This window comes from Pelodiscus sinensis, chromosome 8 (genome assembly GCF_049634645.1).
Source record: "Pelodiscus sinensis isolate JC-2024 chromosome 8, ASM4963464v1, whole genome shotgun sequence".
In the NCBI taxonomy this organism is placed as follows: domain Eukaryota; kingdom Metazoa; phylum Chordata; order Testudines; family Trionychidae; genus Pelodiscus; species Pelodiscus sinensis.
In genome coordinates this window covers 56528822-56552235 of record NC_134718.1, presented here as the reverse complement: position 1 = coordinate 56552235, position 23414 = coordinate 56528822, and the positions used below count along the sequence as shown (strand labels likewise).

At 44.2% G+C, this 23414-nt stretch overlaps 1 protein-coding gene across 2 annotated transcripts in view; it reads left to right on the top strand.

The window, feature by feature from the left end:
* The window catches only part of BTBD16 (BTB domain containing 16), a 48749-nt gene that overhangs the window by 2926 nt on the left and 22409 nt on the right, over nucleotides 1-23414 (top strand). For both annotated transcript variants that reach the window (XM_075935336.1, XM_006111441.3), the window contains exons 3-11: nucleotides 368-527; nucleotides 4440-4560; nucleotides 4665-4741; nucleotides 4876-5019; nucleotides 6562-6687; nucleotides 11408-11522; nucleotides 15416-15485; nucleotides 16808-16938; nucleotides 20634-20753. In XM_075935336.1, coding sequence (XP_075791451.1) covers nucleotides 368-527; nucleotides 4440-4560; nucleotides 4665-4741; nucleotides 4876-5019; nucleotides 6562-6687; nucleotides 11408-11522; nucleotides 15416-15485; nucleotides 16808-16938; nucleotides 20634-20753 — 1064 coding nt within the window. The remainder of the gene's footprint in view (nucleotides 1-367; nucleotides 528-4439; nucleotides 4561-4664; nucleotides 4742-4875; nucleotides 5020-6561; nucleotides 6688-11407; nucleotides 11523-15415; nucleotides 15486-16807; nucleotides 16939-20633; nucleotides 20754-23414) is intronic.

Genomic DNA, 23414 nt, shown 5'->3' with positions numbered 1-23414 from the left:
GATGTACCTGGGCTCCGGGTTGTTGTCATCCTCACTCGGCGAGATGGCACGTGACAGTCCCAATGGCTCCTTGGGGTCGGACAGCTCTGCCAGTCTCTCCAGGTCTGGCACACTGGAGCAGTCCCCATCAGGTTCAGGCTCCAGGAGTAACAGGGAAGAGATGGCCTGCTCTCTTCCCCAGTTGAGCTAGATGGATGGCCTTTTACAGCACCATTTCCTATTCTTGCTTCCAGTGGGGTGGCTAAAGATATCCTGGTTCTGTTCCCCAGAGGGCAGTTGCACCTCCCTCCCCATCTGTCATGGCATGAGACCACACCTTCTTGCTGCAACATATTACAAAGATGTATCGCTCTGTCTTTTTTTTAAGGCTCCATTGCCCTTGAGACAACGTTACTTCCGCATACAGGCTGGCTTCACCAATCGCTGGCAGTTTCCTTACAGCCAAAGCTGTGATCTGTTAGGAATTGCACAAGCTAATAAGGCTTTCAGAGTCTGCCTCAACGAGACCCTGAAGAGGCTTATGACAGGTAGGGAAACAGAAGAAAGCATGATTTGCTTTTGCTCATGCATTTTAACTAGAAATGTGGCCACAGGAAAATCTCCACTCCAAACGGCTGAACTTTGGGTAAGTTTGGATTTAATCGTAGAGTCCTTCTTGCTCCTGTCTAAAACCCAGGGCTACTGAGGGAAAACCCAGGCTCCCTGCTAATTGGGAAAAATCCTTGTAACCAACTACCACCTTCAGGGATGGTACTTCTGCTGCTACATGTTTGAACCAGCCACTAATCCCTTCTCTTTCTTTGGAGGTTCAGGACTGGCCAGTAAACTTGCTGCTAGAGCTGAGCTTATAGGCATGATGTCTTTGACATACTAGCTGGTGTCCATTTCCCTTTCCATCATCTGGGTATGTCTACACTGCAGAATTTTTTGGGAAAACAGCTGTTCCAAAAAAATTTCATTTACGTCCACACTTCAGTCGTGTTCTTTTGGAAAAAAAAAAAAAACAGAAGGAGTTTTCCGACATTGGTAAGCCTCTTTCTACAAGGAAAAAGCCTTTTTCTGAAAGAGCTCTTTCAGAAAAAGGCACGTGTGGATGGGGAAGAGGGAGTTCTTTCTAAAGAAGAGGAAAGAGGAAAAAGCACAGGTGCCCTGATGGCCACTCCGTCCATAGTAATCACAGCTTAAATGTGAGATAGCGTCCATTCAGCGTGGACACTATCTTCCAGAAAAGCAGATTGCTTTTTCAATGTGCTTTTGCTGTGTAGATGCTTTCTTTCGGAAGAAGTTTTTTCAGAAGATCTCTTCCAGAAAAGCTTCTTCCGAAAGAAGCCTGCAGTCTAGACATAGCCTCAGGCTGTTCTTCTGGAGGCAAATGACTTTGCTTATCCTCTCATTCTACAGCAATGTGGAGTTGCCAGTTCTCACAATGTTATTGTGAGTTTTTCATATTTGGCATGTGACCTAAAACATGTTTCTGCAAATAACCAAGTACATGAGAATTTCAACTTTTGTTAGATAAAAGGGTAAAATAAGTTTCTAATCCTTCTGGTTGCAAGGAAGAGCTTGAAAATGTGACCTGGTGTACTGTAAAATCTCAAAAAACCTAAATCAAAGAAAAAAGATTTTTAAAAAATCTTTCTTTTAAAAAAAAAAGCCAGTCTAATTTTTGGAACTGACTTGATTTTTTAATTGAATTGACAACAAGTCCCAGAAATGTTGCTGCTGTCCTTTTAAACATTACACTATTTAGGAGAGTGATAGAAATGTAGCCGTGTTAGTCTGGTGTAGCTGAAACAAAATACAGGACTATGTAGCACTTTAAAGACTAACAAGATGGTTTATTAGATGATGAGCTTTCGTGGGCCAGACCCACTTTCTCAGATCAAATAGTGGAAGAAAATAGTCACAACCATATATACCAAAGGATACAATTAAAAAAAAGTGAACACATATGAAAAGGACAAATCACATTTCAGAACAGAAGGGGGATGCAGGGGGGGGAGGGGAGGGAGGAAGGTGAATGTCTGTGAGCATTTAGGAGCAAAGACAAGGTGGACAGATCAAACAGCCTTCTGTAATACTTACAGAATTGGCAGCAACAAAAAAGCCCAGCAATTCATTTCTGGTGTTGCTGCTGCAGAATGAGGGGGTGGTCTCCCTCCCACCATGAAGAAGTAGCTTTAAGTGGAAATCAACTTGGTTGAGCACCTCAGAACCTCAAAAGAGGTTCCAGATCTGGGTGAAAGATTTTTTGGTGAGGCTGCAGCTCCATGTTGGTATCTGAGCCACTGTTTTATACCAGTCTTAGTTACAGCAGTCTCATCACATTGCCATATGTTTGAACAAATCTTTTAAGGGTCCTTATCTAAAAGATTATCTGTGCAGTTAGGGGAAGACATTATTAACCCATTGATTCAAAACACAAAAAGGCCTAATTCCTGAAAAACTAAAACTACAGGTACCATTCACATCACAGACATGGGTTTCGAACTATGAGTCATTCAATGCAGAGAGGATTTAGTTGTCTAGAAATACAGTGGTAAATAATACTGCTCAATGTATAGTCCTTTCCATAAGAATAGTGTTGCCAGATGGTTTAACCAAAAAAAATTCTGTTGAGGGGGGGAAAAAAAGGGGAAACCAAAAAAAAGGGACCCCAAAAGTTATTAAGCAAAAAATTTTTAAAAAAAAAACCAGCATGGCCCCTTTAAGAAATGCTTTTGAGGTTTTTCGTCCGTAACAGTATGTTGGCGGCTGTCCGCCATCTTCTCTTCCTGCTCTGGGCCAGACAGCTCTCTTGCAATACCAGCTAAGCACACGGGATTTTTGCCTCCTGGCTGGGGAAAAAAAATAAGAAAATACCGGACATGTTAGGTGCCCGGTATTTTCTGAATTTAACCGGACAGGAGATGAAAATACTGGACTGTCCGGGTCAATACCGGACACCTGGCAACCCTACATAAGAATTAACTTAGGCACACAATACACCTTTGAGATGGGGCAAGAATGGTAGTGAAGCTGCAGTTGCCTAAAATGTCACAGTTATCACTCTCCTTCACATTGTCACTACCTGGAAATACACTGTGACACTGGCAACAGGAATAGAACTCAAATTCTTCTACCCCCTACTCACAAGCACCAGGCATCTGAGAAGAGAAACTCTGATAGGCGTTAGGGTTGTTCGCAGTTCTGAGTCTATCCAATAGAAGGCACTTGTATACTTACTAGAGCTCATTGGAAAATTTCAAAAAGCTTGAACTTCTCATGAAATTACACAAGACTTTTGATGGCTTTTTCATGATTTTTTTTTCAGTTTTACAGCTGTACCTTATGACCAGTTAATTAGAATATTTTCCCCCAATTAATTATCAGGAAACTGAGGCAAAAATAGATTTGCACTTCAGATTGGCAAAGCTCTGAGGCAACACAAAGTCCTATTTAATAATGCACTTTTGCATATCCTTAACTCTAACACATGTTCCATTGAAGTCAATAAGCTTTATTCTGGGCTTAAAATTAAGTTGGTTTAAATGTTTTGCTGAATCAGGACCCAAGGAAGCATTATAGCAGAAACAGAAGTTGAATTCAGCTCCCATACTTGTGCCTTACCCATCCTCACCCTCCAAGAATTCCCACTGAGAGTTCTTTTTCTTGTTTTATTGCAGATAGGTGCTCTTTATTTGTGTTACCACAGCATGTAGGAGCGCTAATCATCCTATATTTTGAATTCTGACAAGAGATTAAAGTAGCATTTTCCTCTGTGAAAATCTCCAGTGTGAAAACTGTAAAGAGACTGTAGTTCTGCTGCACCTTAGAGACTCGTCTAGATGCAGAACTATTCATTGTTTTTTAAGTTTTTTTTCCAGTTACAGATTAACATGGCTAACCCTCTGAGACTTTTAAGAGCCTGTAATAGTGAATCAAGAATTCAACCCTTCGAATCCTTAGGTGACAACATGATCATTCCAACTATTCTTCCTGAGTGGAAAAAACATTGTATTGTTAAACTGCTATGGCACTTCTAGACTATGTTTTAATTTCAAGAGGATATGCAAATTCCACAGGAATTTGTATATCTTCTTCCGATGGCATTTTCGAAAGAGGATCTTTCAAAAGTGAAAGTAGTCTGGATGTGTTTTTTTCAGGAAAAACACCCCTTTTTCGAAAAACCACATAAACCGTTTTGTTTTTTTTTGGGAAGAGTGGTTTTTTTCAAAAAAGGGTTTTTTTTCTGAAAAAAACTCATCCAGACTACTTTCATTTTTGAAAGATCCTCTTTTGAAAATATCATCGGAAGAAGATATGCAAATTCATGCAGAATTTGCATATCCTCTTTCAAAATTAACACATAGTCTAGACATGCCAAAAGTGCTTGGGATTTTCCTAACCAACAAACATTCAGTCAATAATAAGGAAATGTGTTTTTCTTAATTCTTCAGCTGACACACCTGTCTACCTGTATACAGAACCAACAGTTCAGATATCGAATCTTGAATCTGAAACACCAGTCCGTTGGTCACGTTTATCATCTTATTCTCAGAAGGGTAATGAACTGGAGAGGTAACAAAGGTTTCTTACATCTTTTTAGTCTAGCCTAAAAAAATGAGGAGAAATAAGAATAAATGTATTTAACACTGGTTTTGCCTCACCTTCTCTTGTTTGAGGTTATACTCCAGTCAGGCCTGTCCAAATGAAGTAATCTTTTCACACACACAGAAGATGACAGAAGGTATGGAACCAGGTGAGTTCTCAGATGAATACCTCTGCAGAAATAATGAGCTGAGGGAATTACTCTACATTCTTCATGGTGTAACTGAGATCAAAATCTGAGATTTAACCAAGTGTTACAACTACCCAACTCTTCTCTCTCTCTAGATGTTGCCTTGGAGTGCCTGGGCCTCTTATGGGAGCTCCATCATATCTATTTATTTAAATCCAAGACATTGTCACAGCTTTTAATTTCTGCAGTAGATTCGATGAACTTAAATGGTTTGGAAAGCCAGCACAAAAGCAAAAAAGGTATTCTTAGTAGTGCCTAATGAAAAAATTCACCAGTCTTGTGGTATTTTCTTGGAAAGGAGAAGATTAATAAGAAATCAACTTAGTATTAATCTCCTATAGCTTAAGTTTTTGGTTCTTTTGTAGACAACGCTAATCACATGGGTCTGTTCTGATTTAAGGGTTCTCCTGAAAGGCTTGGAATTCTGGGTTAAGCTTTCCCTAGTCTGTTCTGCAGAACAATAACACAGGACTTAACCCATAGCCCACTGAAGTCCATAGAAACATTAACAGCTTATGGCCAATCCCTTTCCCAACTGATTTTGGAAGGCCCACTGCCAGGAAGAAAGTTCAGTTTCCATGACCTTTGGCTTCTCTGTTGAGATTGCTAAAGAAGATGCCAGTTCAGCTAGTGGTAAAAGGTCTTATTCATGTATTACACCTTTCTTTAAGCATGAATTATTTATTAGCTGCCAAAAGTGAGTTGCATAGCAAAATATCCTGGAACACATACTGGCTACGTCTAGACTGGCATGATTTTCCGCAAATGCTTTGAACGGAAAAGTTTTCTCGTTAAAAGCATTTGCGGAAAAGAGCATCTAGATTGGCACAGACGCTTTTCCGCAAAAGCACTTTTTGCAGAAAAGCGTCTGTGCCAATCTAGACACAGTTTTGTGCAAGAAAGTCCCGATTGCCATTTTCGCGATCGGGGCTTTTTTGCGCAAAACAATACGGCGTTGTCTACACTGGCCCTCTTGTGCAAAAGCATTTGCGCAAGAGGGCTTTTGCTCAAACGGGAGCAGCATAGCATTTCCGCAAGAGCACTGACAATCTTACATGAGATCATCAGTGTTCTTGCGGAAATTCAAGCGGCCAGTGTAGACAGCGGGCAAGTTTTTCTGCAAAAGCAGCTGCTTTTGCAGAAAAACTTGCCAGTCTAGACGCAGCCACTGTGATTACAATACCAAAAGTCCCATAGGAAATATTAATGTACAGTAAAAGCTTTGTTATCCAGCAGGCTATGGGAGTATGGGGTGTCAGTCAAATATTCCGGTTAACTCTGAGTTAACAATAATTAGTGTGGGAGAGAGTAAGAGCTCTGGCTAGGGATGCAGGCTGTGGCATGGAGCCAGGGATGAGAGGTTTGGTGAGCAGGAGGGAACTAGTGGTATGGGAGGGTTTTCAGGGTGCCAGATCTGGGCTGCACTCACTTTGGGTGGCTTCCTGCAAGTGGTGGGCATGTTACTCTGCACCTAGACATAGGTGTGGCTAGATTGCTCTATGTGCTGCCTCTGCTCACAGGTGCCAGTCCTGCAGTTCTCATTGGCTGCAGTTCTCAGCCAATGGGAGCTGCACAACCAGCATGCGGTGCAGGGGTTTTGCACAGAGACTCTGTGGTGTTCCTCTACCATGCAAAGCCATGTAGGGAGCCTGCTGGCTCTATGTAATTTGGTTTATATACTGGACTTTCCAAGATCAGAAATGCCCATTTATAGAGCTTTCTGGTTGGTGAAGTGCCAGGTAAACAGCTCTTATTGTATATCCAAACTTGTTTCTTTACAGAAAGCAAACACAATAAACAGTGCAACTCTTCTGCTCAGAAATCAAAGGCACTCAACAAAGAGAAGTCAAAAATGAAAAGGATCACCATTTCATTGGATGTTCAGGACCCAGATGTCACTAGAAGTGGTAATGCAGAGATAGCAACTATCACCATAAATGTAAACCAGATATTTCACTGCATCTACAACATTCCGACATCATATTAAGTCTTTGTGCTGTATGGCTGAAAAACCTAGATTGATTTCTTATTAAGGTGCTTCTAATATGTCACTATACAGAAGCATTTGTTACTTTCTTATAACACTTGTTTTTAGGGAGATTTCTGATGCTGAGATTTGGCCTATTGACCAGGGAACTTTTGAGAATGGAGCACAGACACAGGGACACAATTTAAAGTGGCAGGCCACTACTTTCTCAAAACTTTGGAGTAGAAGGTAATGGGCTAACTCCTCTCCACTCCCCACCTCCAAAATCCCAGGCAGTTATTTGGTTCCAGGACAGGGTTAAATGGCCTAATTTCAATTAACCAAAATTCAAAGTTGGTTCCCTTCAAACTAACTGCTAGGCTTGTGTTCACCTCAGAATCCCTTTTCTTCCTCCCTCCTCCCCAATGAGGGGGAATGAAGATGTACATGAAGAGACTTCACTCTAACAAGACTTAAGGTCTCTCATTCTGCCTTGAGGCTCATAGTCTTCACCAACTCACATCCTGGCTCTCTCATGCCTCTTTTCCTTGGGAACTGGCCCCCTTGAGCCTCTTATTTGCACTGTGTACTGGCCACAAGTTGCAACAAAATTACTTATTCCACTTATACATACACACTCTTACATGCTTTTTGGGCTTATTTAGTCTGCAGAAGAGAAGAGCGAGGGGGGAATTGATAGCAGCCTTCAACTTCCTGAAGGGAGGTTCCAAAGAGGATGGAGAGAGTCTGTTCACAGTAGTGGCAGATGGCAGAACAAGGAACAATGATCTCAAGTTACAGTGGGGGAGGTCTAGGTTGGATATTAGGAAAAACTGTTTCTTAGCACTGGAATTGGGTTACCTAGGAAGGTTGGGGGAAATTTCCATCCCTAGAGATTTTTAAGTCTCCACTTGACAAAGCCCTGGCTGGGATGATTTAATTGCGGTTGGTCCTGATTTAGGCAAGGAGCTGGACTTGATGACCTCCTGAGGTCTCTTTCAGCCCTAGGATTCTATGATTTTATGATTCTATGCTAGTCCTTACTCCTTGTAACAGCAGAATTCACTACCACGGGTGCCTCCTGCTGGACACTCTGGCTACATCTACATTGGCATGATCTTGCGCAAATACTCTTTAACGCAAGAGTTCTTGCGTTAAGGTATTTGCACAAGAGCGCGTCTACACTGGCATGTGCCTTTGTGCAAGAGATGTGCTTTTGTGCAAGAGCATCTGTGCCAGTGTAGACGCTCTCTTGCGCAAGAAATCTCTACTGGCCATTTTAGCCATCGGGTTTTCTTGCGTAAGAAATTCCTGTTGCCTGTCTACACTGGCCTCTTGTGCAAGAACAGTTGCGCAAGAGGGCTTATTCCTGAGTGGGAGCATCATAGTTCTTGCACAAGAAGCCCTGATTTTATACATTAGAACGTCAGTGTTCTTGCGCAAGAACTCCCCGCCAGTGTAGACGAGCAGCATGTTTTTGCGCAAAAGCGGCCGCTTTGGCGCAAGATCATGCCAATGTAGACACAGCCTCTGGGAATTAGCTTTTCATCTGCTCTGGAGCATCTTCTTTTGGCTGGTGTCACTCCTGCCGTTACATAGTTTTCCTCACTTCTGTGTTAGGACTCACATTCCTCCCAGACCATGGCATCCTCCCTCTGGGTACTGCCCTGCTGTTGTGCTCTCACACTAGGGAATCCCAACCTCCTATGCCCACCTTGCCTCAGTGACCCACTGTCAGTCTTCATCTAGCCCCTGCCTCAGGGGCAACTGCAGTCTGAAATGGCCACTCATCATTGGCCAGGGGTGTGAACTTGCTGCCTTTGTCTACCCTGGTTGAACCCTTGCAGCCCTAGTACTCTCAGGCCTTGCTTTAGGCCCTGCAACCTGGGAACTTGCCTGGCCAGAGCTTCCCCAGCCCTTCCTGCCTTTCTCCTGCTCTGCTCTGCGTCAGGAAGCCTCTTGCTCCCTAGCAGTCAGGTCCCTCCTGCTCCCCAGCAAGCCTGGGTCTGACTGTTTCCTTCTCTCCAGGAGCCTTTTATTTATTGCTCTCAGCTGGGCCCTAATTGGCTAAGACCTGCCACAGCTGCTAGCCTCACAGCTCCACTGCTCCATCTCTCTCCCAGGGCTGGTTTTTAACCTTAAAGGGCCAGTGCAGGGCAGTAGCCCCATCACACACTCTATTAACCTGATGATCAGTCAGACTGCATCTTGGAAATGTAGTTCGAAGTACACCTCTGTGGGAGGGCAGAGAGAATGGGGCAGCAACCACAGCAAACTTGCTGCTAAATGCACTGTGGACTTCATACAGAGCAAATGAAGTATAGGTGAGGAGCGACAATCAGTTTTCCTTTCCTACCCTCCGTCTAACCCAGTGGTTCCCAAACTTTTTGGCATCATGCCCCCTTGTTGATTTTTGAGAGAGCCTCACGCTCCCCCGCCCCCAAAAATAGCAGCAAAACTTGTTGCATGAAAAAAAGAAAAGGAACTGACCAAAAAACAAAAATAGCAACAAAACTTTGGAGAGCCATTGACCGGTGGGGAGGGAGGGGGACCTTGGTTGCCTCACGCCCTCCCTGGAATTTCTTCACACACCGCCTGGGGAGCATGCCCCCCAGTTTGGGAACCCATGATCTAGCCAATATGTGACTGGGAGAGATGGAGAAATCTCTATGCCTTCCTTGCCCCATTTCTAGCTCCAGCACAATGTCTGTGTGCATTCTGGTGTCTGTGTGTGGTTGAGGGGAAACTGGAGAGGCCCCTTCTCCCCCTCCTTTTAGGACCCCAGGGCTCGTCAGAGCAAACATCCTTCCTGTTGAGTCATTGAGTGGAAGGCAGCATTTTATATGCTAGCAGTCAGACCCGCCCCTCTGCAGAGGGCCAGTGTGGCGAGAGGGGCTCCCCCAGCCCGCCTCTCGCCTCTTGCCCGCCCCAGTCTCAGTCCTGTAAAGTCCACCGGGGGAGGGTAGCTCCCTCCTCCGGTCCTTTAGTCTCTGGGCCCCCCTGCGCTCCGCCTGAGTATCCTGGCCGCCGGGCTCGGAATGCCCTCACCCGAGCTCGGCCCTTCCCGGCCCTTGGGCGTCCAGTCCGGCCAGCCTCACTCCTGTCCGCTGGGCCCGCTCTGCCGTTCTGGTTCTGCCGCCGTCAGAGTAGGCCTGCCGTCCTCCCCAGTTCAGGGTCACGTCCCCCGGCCGCTGCTCGCCTGGAGCTGCCTGTGGGGAGAGGGAGAACTCCGTCAGCCCTCACCCCCACTTCTCCCCTTTCTCCTGGCTCTCCGGCACTCTTCTGAACTGGCGCGCCCGGCGCGCCGCTTCCGGCCACACCGCCGCCGCCGCCCGTGGCTTCCGCAGTCCTAGAGCCTGCCCTATAGGGCGTGTCCTCTGTCCTGCTCCCCCGCTGGGCTGCGGGTTCGTCCTGTCCCCGGGCCGCCGTGAGGCCGGCGTGCCCCGCCTTCTCCGCTCGCCTCCGACCCCGTGGGCCCTCCGCCTCGGGGCTGAGAGTGCGGGGACGGACCTCCCCGTCACAGCCAGTATAAGGACAATCTACCACTTCAGTGCCACTTACGCAGGAGCAGTGCATAGGTCTGTACTAGCTCCATGTACAAGAGTAAATTTGATCATAGAGTGTAGCCTATGCTTATTGTGTAGCCTCTCATGAAAGGCAGCTGGATTAGGACATTTATTTGCTGAAAAATTCAAATTTTCAGTATCTGGTGTTTTGGGGACTTCTCACCATTCAGAAGCGATGTTCCAATTAATCTTTTCCATCCGTGTGTGGATTTTTTCCGTCTATGTGCGGAATACATTTTCACATGCACTGAGGCATGTGTGAATTTGAACCATCAGTAGAAACAAAATCCTAGCTGTGGGCACTCTGCTAATCAGCTGGGTGGCATTTGAATCTCTCCTGAGTGGACGCACAAGCGCACAGCTTATAGGGAATGCTTTTCAGAGGGTGTCTTCTGGGCGCTGCCAGATTCTTGGGGTGTAGTGGTAACTCCAAGGTGAGTTTCTCAGCATTAACTGAACTGAAACTGAGCTAATAGTAACACTTAGGCTGCACTAGGACTTTTCCCTACCATGTGACTTCAGCTAATAATTTACTGTTAACCCGGAACAGGAGACACTCCATGGCTGTGTCTACACTGGCATGATTTTCCGGAAATGCTTTTAATGGAAAAGTTTTCCGTTAAAAGCATTTTCGGAAAAGAGCGTCTAGATTGGCACGGATGCTTTTCTGCAAAAGCACTTTTTGTGGAAAAGCGTCCGTGCCAATCTAGACGCGCTTTCCTCAAAAAAGCCCCGATCACCTTTTTCGTGATCGGGGCTTTTTTGCGGAAAACAAATCTCAGCTGTCTACACTGGCCCTTTTGCACAAAAGTTTTGCGCAAAAGGACTTTTGCCTGAATGGGAGCAACATAGTATTTCCGCAAGAAGCACTGATTTCTTACAGTAGGAAGTCAGTGCTTTTGCGGAAATTCAAGCAGCCTGTGTAGACAGCTGGCAAGTTTTTCCGGAAAATCGTCTGATTTTCTGGAAAAACTGGCCAGTCTAGACACAGTCCATATGTTTTGGGCAGCAGCCACCCTCATTTTAAAGGAAAGCACAACCTAATGCTGAACAGTTTTATTTTTTGTTTTTGTGTTTGTATGTTGCATTGTGAAGCCTTTGCTATAGCACTCAAGAATTTATATAATACTGAGCCAGAAGTGGAAGAGGGGGATGTTGTGGGAGTCCTGGCAGCTGCATCAGTGCTGCAGTTTCCTACTCTCTTCCAGAAGTAAGTATACATTGTATGTGTGTTTTCTTTATATCAAGTGATAGAGGCCTGTGCTTTTGGATTCTAGGACTAGTTGCCCTAGATGACTGTGACTGTTACAATCACTGCATCCACTGCCTGTAGTACAAGGATTCTTTACAACACATCACCTGCTCTTCCCAGCAGCCTTTCTATCAGACTGTTAACATATACAAGTGCACACACATGTACATCAGAAAGTGGCTGAATCTTGAGAGCAGAAGATGAATGCCAGGTTAATCCTACATATTGATAATTTAGGTCACTTGTTTCTGACATGACTGAGTTAGTACATAGATAGCTGTGATATAGTAAGTGTAGAACAACTGATTCTGAAGCTGTTGAGAACCCTTCTGTACAAGGGCAGCATTTTGTCAGGGCAGGTAGATCATAGCATCTCATTAGATATCACGTTATTCTCTGTATCCTCCTTCTAAAATCCAAAGAAGCATCAGAACTGAGGGAGTTAATCACACTCAGAAAATCTGTTTAGTGCTCCTATTCCTCCAGATTGCTTTAGTTCCCCCATAACCAGTCATTCACTTGTGCCTGTATACCTTGCATTTAAAAACTTGTGTGAGTTGTTTATACTATAACTCTCTGCTCCTTAAAGAATCAAGTCTAGGGATGTGCAGGGTTAACTGGCTAATCAGTAATTATCACCTTAACAGGTGATGCTTACCAGTTAACCAATGGATGCTGGAGCTGCAAGTAAGGGGCTGCTGCAGCCCCACAGGGGGCCCACTGCAAATGGGGTCCTCCCACCTGCACCCCCTTTAATTGGTTAACCAGTTAAACATCACATTTAACTGGTTAATCAATTTAATGGGATTTTACATCCCTAGTCAAGTCCAAACATTCTTCTGGCTATATAAGGACTTAAGCATTATATATAATGCTTGCTGAATGGGTTACTTGATCTGCTAGTACCCTCTTATCTTATTTGACAAAGGCCTAGTTAAGGAAATGGAAGGTTTAATGGCCCACTTCTGAGTCTCCCCTGTAACCTGCATGAAAAGATGGCAGTAAAAATGTAGTTGGTATCACTTGGAAAACTAAATTTCTCTAATGCATCAAACATGGTTAACCAATTTAAAGGGCAAAATGAAGTGGACATAGTCTTTTTTATACGGCAGGACAGAGTACATCAGAAAGAAAGCATCACAATTAATTAATAATGTGCTATGTTGCAAACCATAACAATTAATGACTTAATGTTGAGGTTGCAACTGCAACAGATGATTATCAATGCTGCAGAAAAGGACCAAATGAAAACTGATTTCAACCACACCACACCAGCTCTATTGGAATGACCTAGTTCCTAGGAAGAGCTTTAGTTATATAGTGGCTTAACAATAAAATACAGCAACTAAATCCTCTTGCTCTATCTGGAATTGGCACATGTCAGAAGAATCAGGAATGTGCTAGTTAGATTAGGATAACTATTCTGATTAGCAGAGACTGATGGATATGCACTGGGCTGTGTCGCTCTGTACATGAATTGCTTTTGAAATAGAAGTATGAAAAACAACAAATTAAAACTCCCAGAAAGGTAAAATCATCTTGTTTATAACAGAGGAAGCAGCATACAAAGAGCAACACAGCAGGCCATTTATACCAGCAAAAACCAATTTATACCTATCAACCAGCCAGACTAGGTTTGTGGGTTACAACAGTTGTATGAGTCATTCATAACTACTTGTTCAGAACCCTTGAAATACTTTGTGCTGGAACTGTTCCCTACCAATAGTCCCAAATAAAGAGCTCCACTGATTATGACAATTGACAGGGTGACAATGGAATGGGATATCCAAAAATTAGTAACTTCTTGACCAGTGTGAATATGTCTTGAATAACAAATGAAAGTCCCCTGCATCTCCTCAGTCTTTCCAGCTAGTTGTATCTATCCACGAAAAGGAAAATGTTCTTTAAGGATCAGATCCAAAGCCCAGTGACATCAGCGGAAAGACTTATTGACTTCAATAAACTCTGGTCATGCCCTAAATCATGTAACCGATGACTTAGATAAATCTTCAGATTTTCAGTTCATTGCAATTCTATTTTTTGCAACCAATAATAGTTATATTAAGAACTTAACCATGTTTGTTTGTCTTCTGTGTGTATGTGTGCGTGTGCGTGTGCGTGTGCGAGAAATGGTGTGAGCCACTTTGTAAAATTGTATTTCTAGGCTACCTAAGAATGTAGCACAGTTGAATTAATGTTCTTATACTTGTTCGTAGAGTTGAGGTTACCCATGCTACTTCATCTCAGCGTTTACACATGGCTGTAGCTAGCATAGAATAGACAGGGCCAAAGTTAGTTATCGTGCATGTATATTTGTTGTTATTACTTTCCCTCATGGCTTTTACTTAAAACTCAGCTTATAATGCTAGTTGAATTTCACTAGCATTTCTGTATAGTAGACTATATTTATTGCTGCTGGTGAGCCTGCTGGCATAAGGGTGTTTTGCGCTGCCTGTAGCCCACATTCTACAGACAGTTTATTTTGCTTCTCAATTAGTATATTTTTAGTCTCTTGGCACTTGGACCCTGCTTGTGCATCCTTAGGGTGAGAGGATGGAAACATACATGGTTGTCACCCAACGGAAGCACAGAACTACACCCTTGATCTGCCAGAAGCCCTGAAATGAATCATCCATTGGTTTGTAATTTTACTGGAAAATGTTTTTACAAATGATTTTTTCCCTTGAGTTGGCCAAATGAGTAGCTCTTGGCAAAGGACACTTGACCTCAGTAGCTATGAATAGGATAACTTATTTCTCACAGACAAAAAGGACATAAGTCATACCTCTCTTCTACAACTATGTGCTCACTCACATTTGCCCTGAGGTGTCTGGGCTAGAAGCAGAATTCTAAAAGTAAAACAAAAAGGAGATGATGGATACTAATACTTAAAATGAAGCATCAAAGTCATTCAGTTGGTGACCAATTTTTTGAATTGTTGAGCATCCTCAAGTCTACTAATTTCAGCGTTCGGAGTGATTTCATTTGGCTCTGACTTATGCTTGTAAAAGTGCTTTGTAAAAGGGATACTTACTAAAGCAATGTACAGATATTCCGTGTACTATATCTCCAAAACAATCATTCCAAAATAACTTCTCCCTTTTTCCTCCTGAACCCACTGCTCTGTGTCCTTCTCTGTAACAACTGATGACTCTATTATCATTACTGTAGCTTAGGCTCTGCAACTCTAGCACAGCCTTTGACTCTTCCCTTTTGTCACGTGCAGTTCCTTGCTCAGTCTCATCATGTCTTCTCTCTCAGTTACACCAAACTCTCCTCTCCTTTCTGTCTCCAATATTAAAGCCTTTATCAGGGCTTTGGTCACCTCTAGTCTTCACCAGGGTAACCTTCTCCTTTCTTGTCTACCCTCTCATCACTTCGGTCTATTCAAAATGCAAGTGAATTCTTGGACTTGTCATGCCTTCTTGTCATGCTTGGAACAGCCTCTCGCTGCAGTTCCCTAAGCCAATTTTGTAAAGAATCCTTTCTTCCTTCATTTTACAAAGAGACTTATGCTATCTCTCCTTTCCCTGAACAGTTGCCCATATCGTGTCTTGTGTGCAACTTCCTGTCTGTCGTACCTTAGGAGTTCTGACTTGTTTTGTAAAGATTGTTTAAATTTACCATATAAATTATTACTGTTAAGGATGATAGGAAAGTATGATAAACTGATGGATAATGAGTAAACTGAGGCACAGATAGGCTACGTAAGTACTTTATACAACTTAGGAGTAACTGGAGTGTTTTTTTGCCTGGTCAGTGCTTTAACCAATAAACCACATTTTCCTGTTTTTTATAATGCTGCAATATTTTATATTTTGCTTTTAAAACTGGTTATTTCTTTGTGCTAGGTGTGTTTCTATTATGAAGAGCGGAATTTGCTCATCCAATATCTGTAGCTATTATTGTGCTGCTTGCAAGGTGAGGTAGGAATGTTACCAAAGATTTTTTAAAAAATCTCTTGAGTAGTGTTGCTTCAAGCTATATCTCACCCCTCCATAGATAGGTCAAACTGTCTTAAATGCGCTAGAGTCCTATTAATACATTCTTTCAGGTTATTTGTAACATCATACTGGGCATTTCTATTACACTGCTATGAACACTCTGTGGGGATTACAATCTACTATATATTTGAGAGAGTTTGTCTGTCTGTCTGTTTGTTTGTTCAAAAACTCCTAAACAGTAAGATGTAGGCTTGCCAAATTTGGTATATAGCTTCCTCATTTCATAACTTAAAGCAAGATAAGTGTTTGGTTGTGACAGGAAAATGGGACATTCCTGGAATGGGATTGCTTCTCATAAACGCAAACAGAAAAGAGACAGAATCACCCGGCAGGTGCAAGGAGTTGGCTGGGGGGCACTCCCCATCCAGAACTGCTCCATCCCCAAGCCTTTCACCCCCTAGGCATCCTTTAGGGAGGGTGGGGGGGCTGAAATCCTTCCTCTCCTCCCCCCATTTCATATGGGGACATTGTTGGCTGTTTCCCTTCCTCAGGGATTGAGGCGATAGTGCTCAGTTTGCTTCATTCCTCACTCTGTCTGGGGAGCACAGAGGGCAGACAAACCTGGACCTGCCTCAGCCAGGGGACATGCACCCCTCGCCAAGTTTTCCCCACTGGAGCTGCAATGGCCATGGAGAGGCACTTCTCAGCTGGCCCCAAGCTGCTGCAGTGAGATGGGGCTGGGGTAATCCTCTCTCCCCAGGGCAGCCTGCATGAACCCCTCATCTCCACCCCAGAGCAATGATTTAAATGAAGCATGTGCTTTTTTATTTTATTTTCCAAACAACAAAAATTGAGTTAAGGGCCTGAGCAGCACCAGGTAAATCTTCTAGTATGAACTATAACACCTAGTTTAGGTTGTTGGACCTAAATGTAAATGTTGAGTATTTCACCAACTACTTAACATTTTAATATTCTAAAAACCAACATGATCTGGGTTATGGAATTTTTTTTGCAATTTCCATTTCAATTTGGAACAGGCCAGATCCTAATAATTGTGAGCATTATGGTAACAATAAATAAAAGTGTAAAATAGCAATTGAATTCATGGTGATAGCACATGCATATCGTTGATGTTTTAACCATTTCGATGAATAATTGCATTTTCTCTCAACCCACTTTGGTTGGTTCTGTATATGAACTGGTATACTACTTCCAGTTTTGACCACAAGAGGGGACCCAGGGTTTATAGATTTATCTGCACATACTTTATTATTCTCTACTTTGCTGTTTCTTAATCAGTACAAACAGGAAACCCTGGTGACAGACTGTGAAAGGTGGCTAGAAGTGAACCTTGTTCCTCAGTTGAGCTCTCAGATCCATCTACGGAAACTACCACAAGAACTGTTGCAGAAAGTACTTAGATCTACCAGGTCAGAGTGATGTACAGTTCATTGCTTTCTGAACATGCAAATATTCTTTGCTCCCTGTGCACCCCCATCCCAATCTCCCTGTGCACACACCCCGATACTGTCCTGATCAAGTATTCAGTGAACATTTCCAATAAATATTACTTGTGCCCCTAAAGGAAACGACCTATTAAGCAAGCAGTTCAAGATAATAACTAAGGGCATGTCTACACTACAGCACTAATTTGAACTAACTTAATTCAAATTAGTTAATTGGAACTAAGGTAATTCGAACTAGTGCATCTAGACCTAAAAACTAATTCGAATTAGTGTTTTGCTAATTCGAACTAGCATGTCCACATTGAGTGGACCCTGAACCAAAGTTAAGGCTGGCCGGAACAGGTGCCGGAAGGGCATCAGGTTAGGACTTAGACTAGCGTGGAACTGCTGCCTCAGGATAGGCGAGTGCTGTGCTTAAAGGGATCTGACCCCCATCCCGGACAGACAGTTCTCAGGGTTCCCCGCTTGCTTGTCTACCTCGATGAGGGACAGCAAAGCAGTCTTGTCTTGGAGTGCCCTGAGTGCCCGCACTGGGCACATCATAACACTTGGTCATCAGCCCAGCTGCACTTGCCATCCAGGGGGGTCAATCGGGGGGCTGTCAGGGTCTAGGAGACCCTGCAGGAGAGCTTCTACCCCAAGGAGCCCGCAGAGCCACCTCAGTCCTCGCCATCGGGGGCTCGTGCCCCATTCCTGCCTCACCTCCTTCCACTTACCCCTCCCAAGCCCCCCTTCCTGATGTAAAAAATAAAGGACATGTGTGTTCAAAAATAGAAACTCTCTTTATTTAACAAAACTGGGGGGGAGGGGGAGGAGAATTAACCTCTGGGGAGACTGGGAAAAGGAGGTGCAGGAGGGGAAGAGAGAGGGTGGGAGAGGGGAGGGAGAAACCTGGGAGGAGGGAGCTGGAAGGGGGAAGCCAGGGGAAGAAGGAGGAGGGGAAGTATAAAACTATGGTACGCCATATCTTCAGTACTGTGTACAGATGTGGTCTCCTCACCTCAAAAGAGATGTTTTGGCCTTGGAAAGGGTTCAGAAAAGGGCAACTACAATGATTAGAGGTTTGGAACATGTCCTATATGAAGAAAGGCTAAAAAGACTGGGACTTTTCAGCTTAGAAAAGAGGAGAATGAGGGGGGGATATGATAGCGGTCTATAAAATCATGAGTGGTATGGAGAGGGTGCATAAAGAAAAGTTCTTCATTAGTTCCCATAATAGAAGGACTAGAGGACACCAAATGAAATGAATGGGTAGCAGGCTTCAAACTAATAAAATAAAGTTCTTCTTCACAAAGCAAATAGTCAACCTGTGGAACTCCTTGCCACAGGAGGTTGTGAAGGCTAGAACTATAACAGAGTTTAAAGAGAAGTTAGATAAAGTCATGGAGGTTGGGTCAATGGAGTGATATTAGCCAGGGGGTAGGAATGGTGTCCCTGGCTTCTGTTTGTGGAAGGCTGGAGATGGATGGCACGAGACAAATGGCTTGGTCATTGTCTTCAGTCCATCCCCTCCAGGGTAGCTGGTGTTGGCTGCTGTTGGCAGACAGGCTACTGGGCTAGATGGACCTTTGGTCTGACCCAGTACGTCCGTTCTTATGTTCTAAGCTCAGGGCGCAGGGTCGGGGGTCTCACTGGACCACCTTGATTTTCATGAAAACCTGCTCCTGGGTTCACACGTGGCCTTTGGTGGCCAGGCTGGCAGCTATCCTGCCCTAGACGACCACTTTCCTGTGCCTAGTGCAGAGGTCGTGGACGTTGGAGGCCTCCCCCCAAACCTGGATGAGGTCCACGATCTCCTCACTAGACCAGGCGGGCGCCCGCCTCTTGCGGCCCCGGGCAGGCTTCTGGTAGCCACCAGCCTAGTCCCAGGAAGAGGCGGAGGGCTGGGTGGCAGTGGGTAGCTGGCTCATGCCGTGCCAGGTGCAGGGTCTGCTGGCTGGGTGCTGGCAGGCTTGCACCTGGCACAAGCACAAGCACCGTAGCCAGACTGTGCCCCTTTAAGGGCTCCGGGTCCGAGAGGGGGGCAGAAGAGTTTCCTTGGTTTGGCCCAGAGTGGCCACCAGAGCAAGCTGGGGAGGGCTAGCCTCCCACTAGTTCGAAGTAAGTGGCCACACAGCCCTTAATTCGAACTACTTAATTCGAACTAGGCATTAGTCATCGTAGAATGAGGTTTACCTAGTTCGAATTAAGTTTGAACTAGCGGTTTGTTTGTGTAGCGCCTATGAAAGTTAATTCGAACTAACGGCTGTTAGTTCGAATTAACTTTGTAGTGTAGACATACCCTTAAGACTTTCCCGTCAGATATCAAAACATTTGTACAGGCTTGGAGTTACGGCGTTGTTGCATAGAATATTTGCCCTATTGTGGTGTTTGTCAGAGAAAAATTCTAATGGCCAGAAAACTTCTGGTGAGGTTAATATTGGTTTCATTTCAAAACAATTTGTGGATTTGCAAAAAAGTTCAGCATATCAACAAAGCTAACTTTCTTTACTGCTAAATACTCATCTGTATTGTATAGATGGGACGGGCGTGTTTCCCCTGTGCTAAATGTTGTTTCTCTGGACCAAAATCCCACTTGGTAATTGCTACTATTAAGAGATGTGAGAAATCAAATGTAAGTATCTTAGTTAAAAATAAGCAAATAATACCTCATCGTAGGGGCGAAGCTAGCTTGGGTTTACCGGTATGTGATAAAGAGCTTAAGAGGTATTCCTCGAGATGTATCTGGCTGCAGGCTACATAATGATCATTTGGTGCTCTATGTATGCAAAATGAGAAGATATCACTGCATTAGTTGTTATCGTTCATGTTAAAAAATGGCATGATGAATGAAAGATTCTACTTTACCTGTAAAACTCTGCTTTCTGTAATATCTTTTCAGCCATGCATTTCATCTGCTTGGATTCCAGTTGTGTGTTAGTACTGTGTATGGAATACAGAATACATAGCCTCCTCCTACAGACTTAGCTGTCTCATTTTATCTTCCAGACCTCTCTTCTATATTTCCCTCCTTTTCAGGTGCTAACACGCACAACTACAGCTCATTCCCTACACTCTCTTCCAAGTTGTCAGTCCTCCATATCAGATCTGATATTCTTATGCCCAATAGGCAAATTTCTGGGTGGATCTCATGCTATGACTCCTCACAAAGCCAGCTATTTCTTTTTTCTTTCTCATGCTGGAATCACCTGTGACCACACCCTGCCCTTCCCTGGTGCTCAGGCACTTTACACATACAATAGAAACAAATTGCTTTCATGGAGGAAAAGTGTAGTTTAATAATTCAGGAAAGTAACAATTTCCCAATAACTGGAAAGATACTGCTGTAAATAGCGAAATGTGATACATATTAAAAATTTGATTTTAATAGGCAGGACTGACTGAGCTGTTCATTGAGCTGGAACTCAGGTATTTTGGCCTACTAGGTGCAGATAGGTCATTACACTGATCTACAGTATTTCTTAAGCTGCAGAGTTCAGTCTAAATGTGAAGTATAGTTAGTTATTTTCCAAATATCTTTAGAAGCCTAATCTGCAATTCCATTCCTGATGCTCTTCAATTGTAATTTTAAGTAATCTCTGGCATTTATTCTTTTCCCTAGATGACAATTCAAGCAATCCACAGCAACCTGAGATTAATATATCATTTCTTCTTGGCAGGTTGTTTACATTCAGTGAATTCCACCTCCTGAAAACAACACTTTGTTGGACCTATCTACAGCTAAACCCAAGAGTTCAGATAATACCATCTCATGAAACAATCCTAAAGTACTTTAGCAGGTAACAGTGTGAATGAGCTAATAAAAAACCTTTCTATCAACAGTATGATGGAACACAAACATTACTTTGCAGTGTGACTTCCTGTGCCTCCCGGAATTAGATCTTAAATAAGAATCCATTGCAGAATGCATGCTTTGAATTAATCTTTGAACATTGAGGTAAAAAATGATAGAACTTTGTTTCTCACTTGGTAATTCTAGTATATATCTGCAGTTTACTTGGCACAGTGTCCCAAACATGGCATAGTACTATACAGGCAATTTATCTCAAGATCTAAAATTAATTCCAATGTACCTTAAATCATATTTGGGATATTATAAAGGTAATAAATACTACAATAGTAATAATCTGTATTCATAGTTAGAAGACAAGCAGTATAATTATGAACATGCATTTGAATTTAATTGATGCTCTAAATGTTCTTAAAACACATCGTACTCATAATGAAATATGATAGTCTGGAGTGACTGTTCAAGAATAAACTTGCTACATGTGAACATTTAGTTCCGCATACCCAGGTTTTTATTTTCTTTGTCATCAGAATCAACTGTAATAAGCCCTGATGTTATACTAGGTCATTGTAAACCTTCATAATTAAGCCTGTTGAAATCAATCTGCCAATGGCATGCTGGAAGAAGAAATGGAGGAGATAGATGTCAGTGGTACTGCTGCTAGAGGTTCATTTAGACCTCTGTTTATTTTCACCATCTGTGGTTTGCTGAATTGGTATTTTTAATGAATAGAATGATCTAGATTGACTACTGCTGGTGTTAGGGGCTAGCTGGGACAGCTGTGCTTCAAGGAAAATTGACTTTCAGGGAAGAGCAGGCACATGTACTGTTATTTTCCATGTAGAGATCTCAAAGCACTTTGGAAGAGGATAGGTAGAATTGTTCCCATTTTAGAAATGGGGAAACAGTGACACAGAGGGAGATCTGCCTGGGGTCACACAAGTCATGGACAGAGACAGAGCTGTACTTATCTCCTGATTGCCCTATCCAGTAGATCTCTCTGCCTTACCTTTCTATTGGGAGTTCTCTCAAGGAGGTTTTGATGGTGTGTACCAACCCCACACTGGGCCTGAAGAGGTTGAGGGTGCAATCAGCCCTGCACTCTTATATCTGCATAGGGGTCAAGTTTGGAGGGAGGCATTAAGAAGGCTAAGCCTGGTTCATCTGGGCTTTTACCAGGGAGGAGAGCAGGTGCCTGGCTCTCACTCAGTGAGAGAAGCCTGAACAGAGTCATAGAGCTAAGGTGAACTACTGGCAGATAGAGGCTCCCTGAAAAAAGACAGTCCTGAAACAGGGAGTTTAAGGCAGTTGGGAAGAAAACTAGGAATAGGTGAGCCTGACTAGGACTTTGCCGGTGATGGAAAGGACTACAAGGGGCAGGAGGATTCCTGCTGAGTCAGGCAGCGTGTGAGAGAAAACTCTCTTGCAGCAGAGCCAGCGGAATAGTAAAAAAGAATCCCAGAGGTGGGCTGATGGAAGAGGAGTAGCGAGAAAAGAGTGATAGACTGGGGGAAAGGACCAAAGCAAAGAGCTCAAGACAGGGCAAGGTGTAGGGAGCGGTTGGGGGAGGCAGTGAAGGGGTTTGTGTGGTTAGGCCTTGATTGCTTATTCAAGGATCTTGGGACCAGAATGCAGTGGAGAGGGAGGGCTGGAGTTCCCACAGCAGCCCAAAGAAGTAGAATGAAAACCTAGCACGTGCTCCCCCACTGCAAAAAGTCCAAATTTCGACCAAGAGTCCAATGTGAAGTTAAAAAGCTATTAGTTGTTGAACTACTGGTTTACCCTGGAAGGGGGAGGACTCTGGGCACGTCTACACAGCCGGGCTTAACTGGAAATAAGCTACGCAAATTGAGCTACATCAGTTGCATAGCTTATTTCAAAATAGCTTATTTCAAGTTTTGGTGCTGTCTACACTCTTCCTCCGACTTCCAATACTCCTCATAAAGTGAGGGTTACAGGAGTGCCCTTCGCCCCCCCCCCCCCACCCTTTATACGTCCTTCATTTCAGCTGTATGTCCCGAATAAGCAAGTTCCAGTCTCGTCCAGCACGTGTGTCTAAATTCGGGCTTACCACCCCTCTTGGCCTCCGGACTGTGGGGTGCAGGGTTGGGGGGCCCGGACCCTCCCTCTCTTACGGGCCCCAGCCCAGGGCCCTAAGGACAGGCTCTAGTAGCATCCCTGTCCGGCTGGTGGGGTTAATACCTGAAACTCACCAGCCCACCAGCAATTCCTCAAATGCCCTGCCCCAGGCTGCTTCCTACCCCGCTAGCTGCGACGGCGTTCCCCTTCCCTTGTCCTCCTCCTCCTCCACTCCAAACTCTCCTCTCACTCCCCAGCCTCTCCAGGTTCTCCTCCTTCCTGTCTCCTCAGGTTCTCCCTGGCCCTCCTTTTCATCGTCTCCCGGAGTCGTTCTCCCTGATGTCACCTGCTGACCCCGGGAACATCCTGACGCCTCCGACGTAGCCCGGAGCGTGGGGTTCCCCCCCACGTCCGGCCCCACGCCTGTCAGCTGGGCTGTGGCCGCCGAGCAGCATGTGCAAGGGGCCCGTGTTGCCTGGCTCACCACAAGGAGTACATGCACCACCGTGGGAGTAGTGCGGGGCGGATCGGCCCCAGCTGAATGGGGCAGCTCCGACTCGTCACAAGGAGT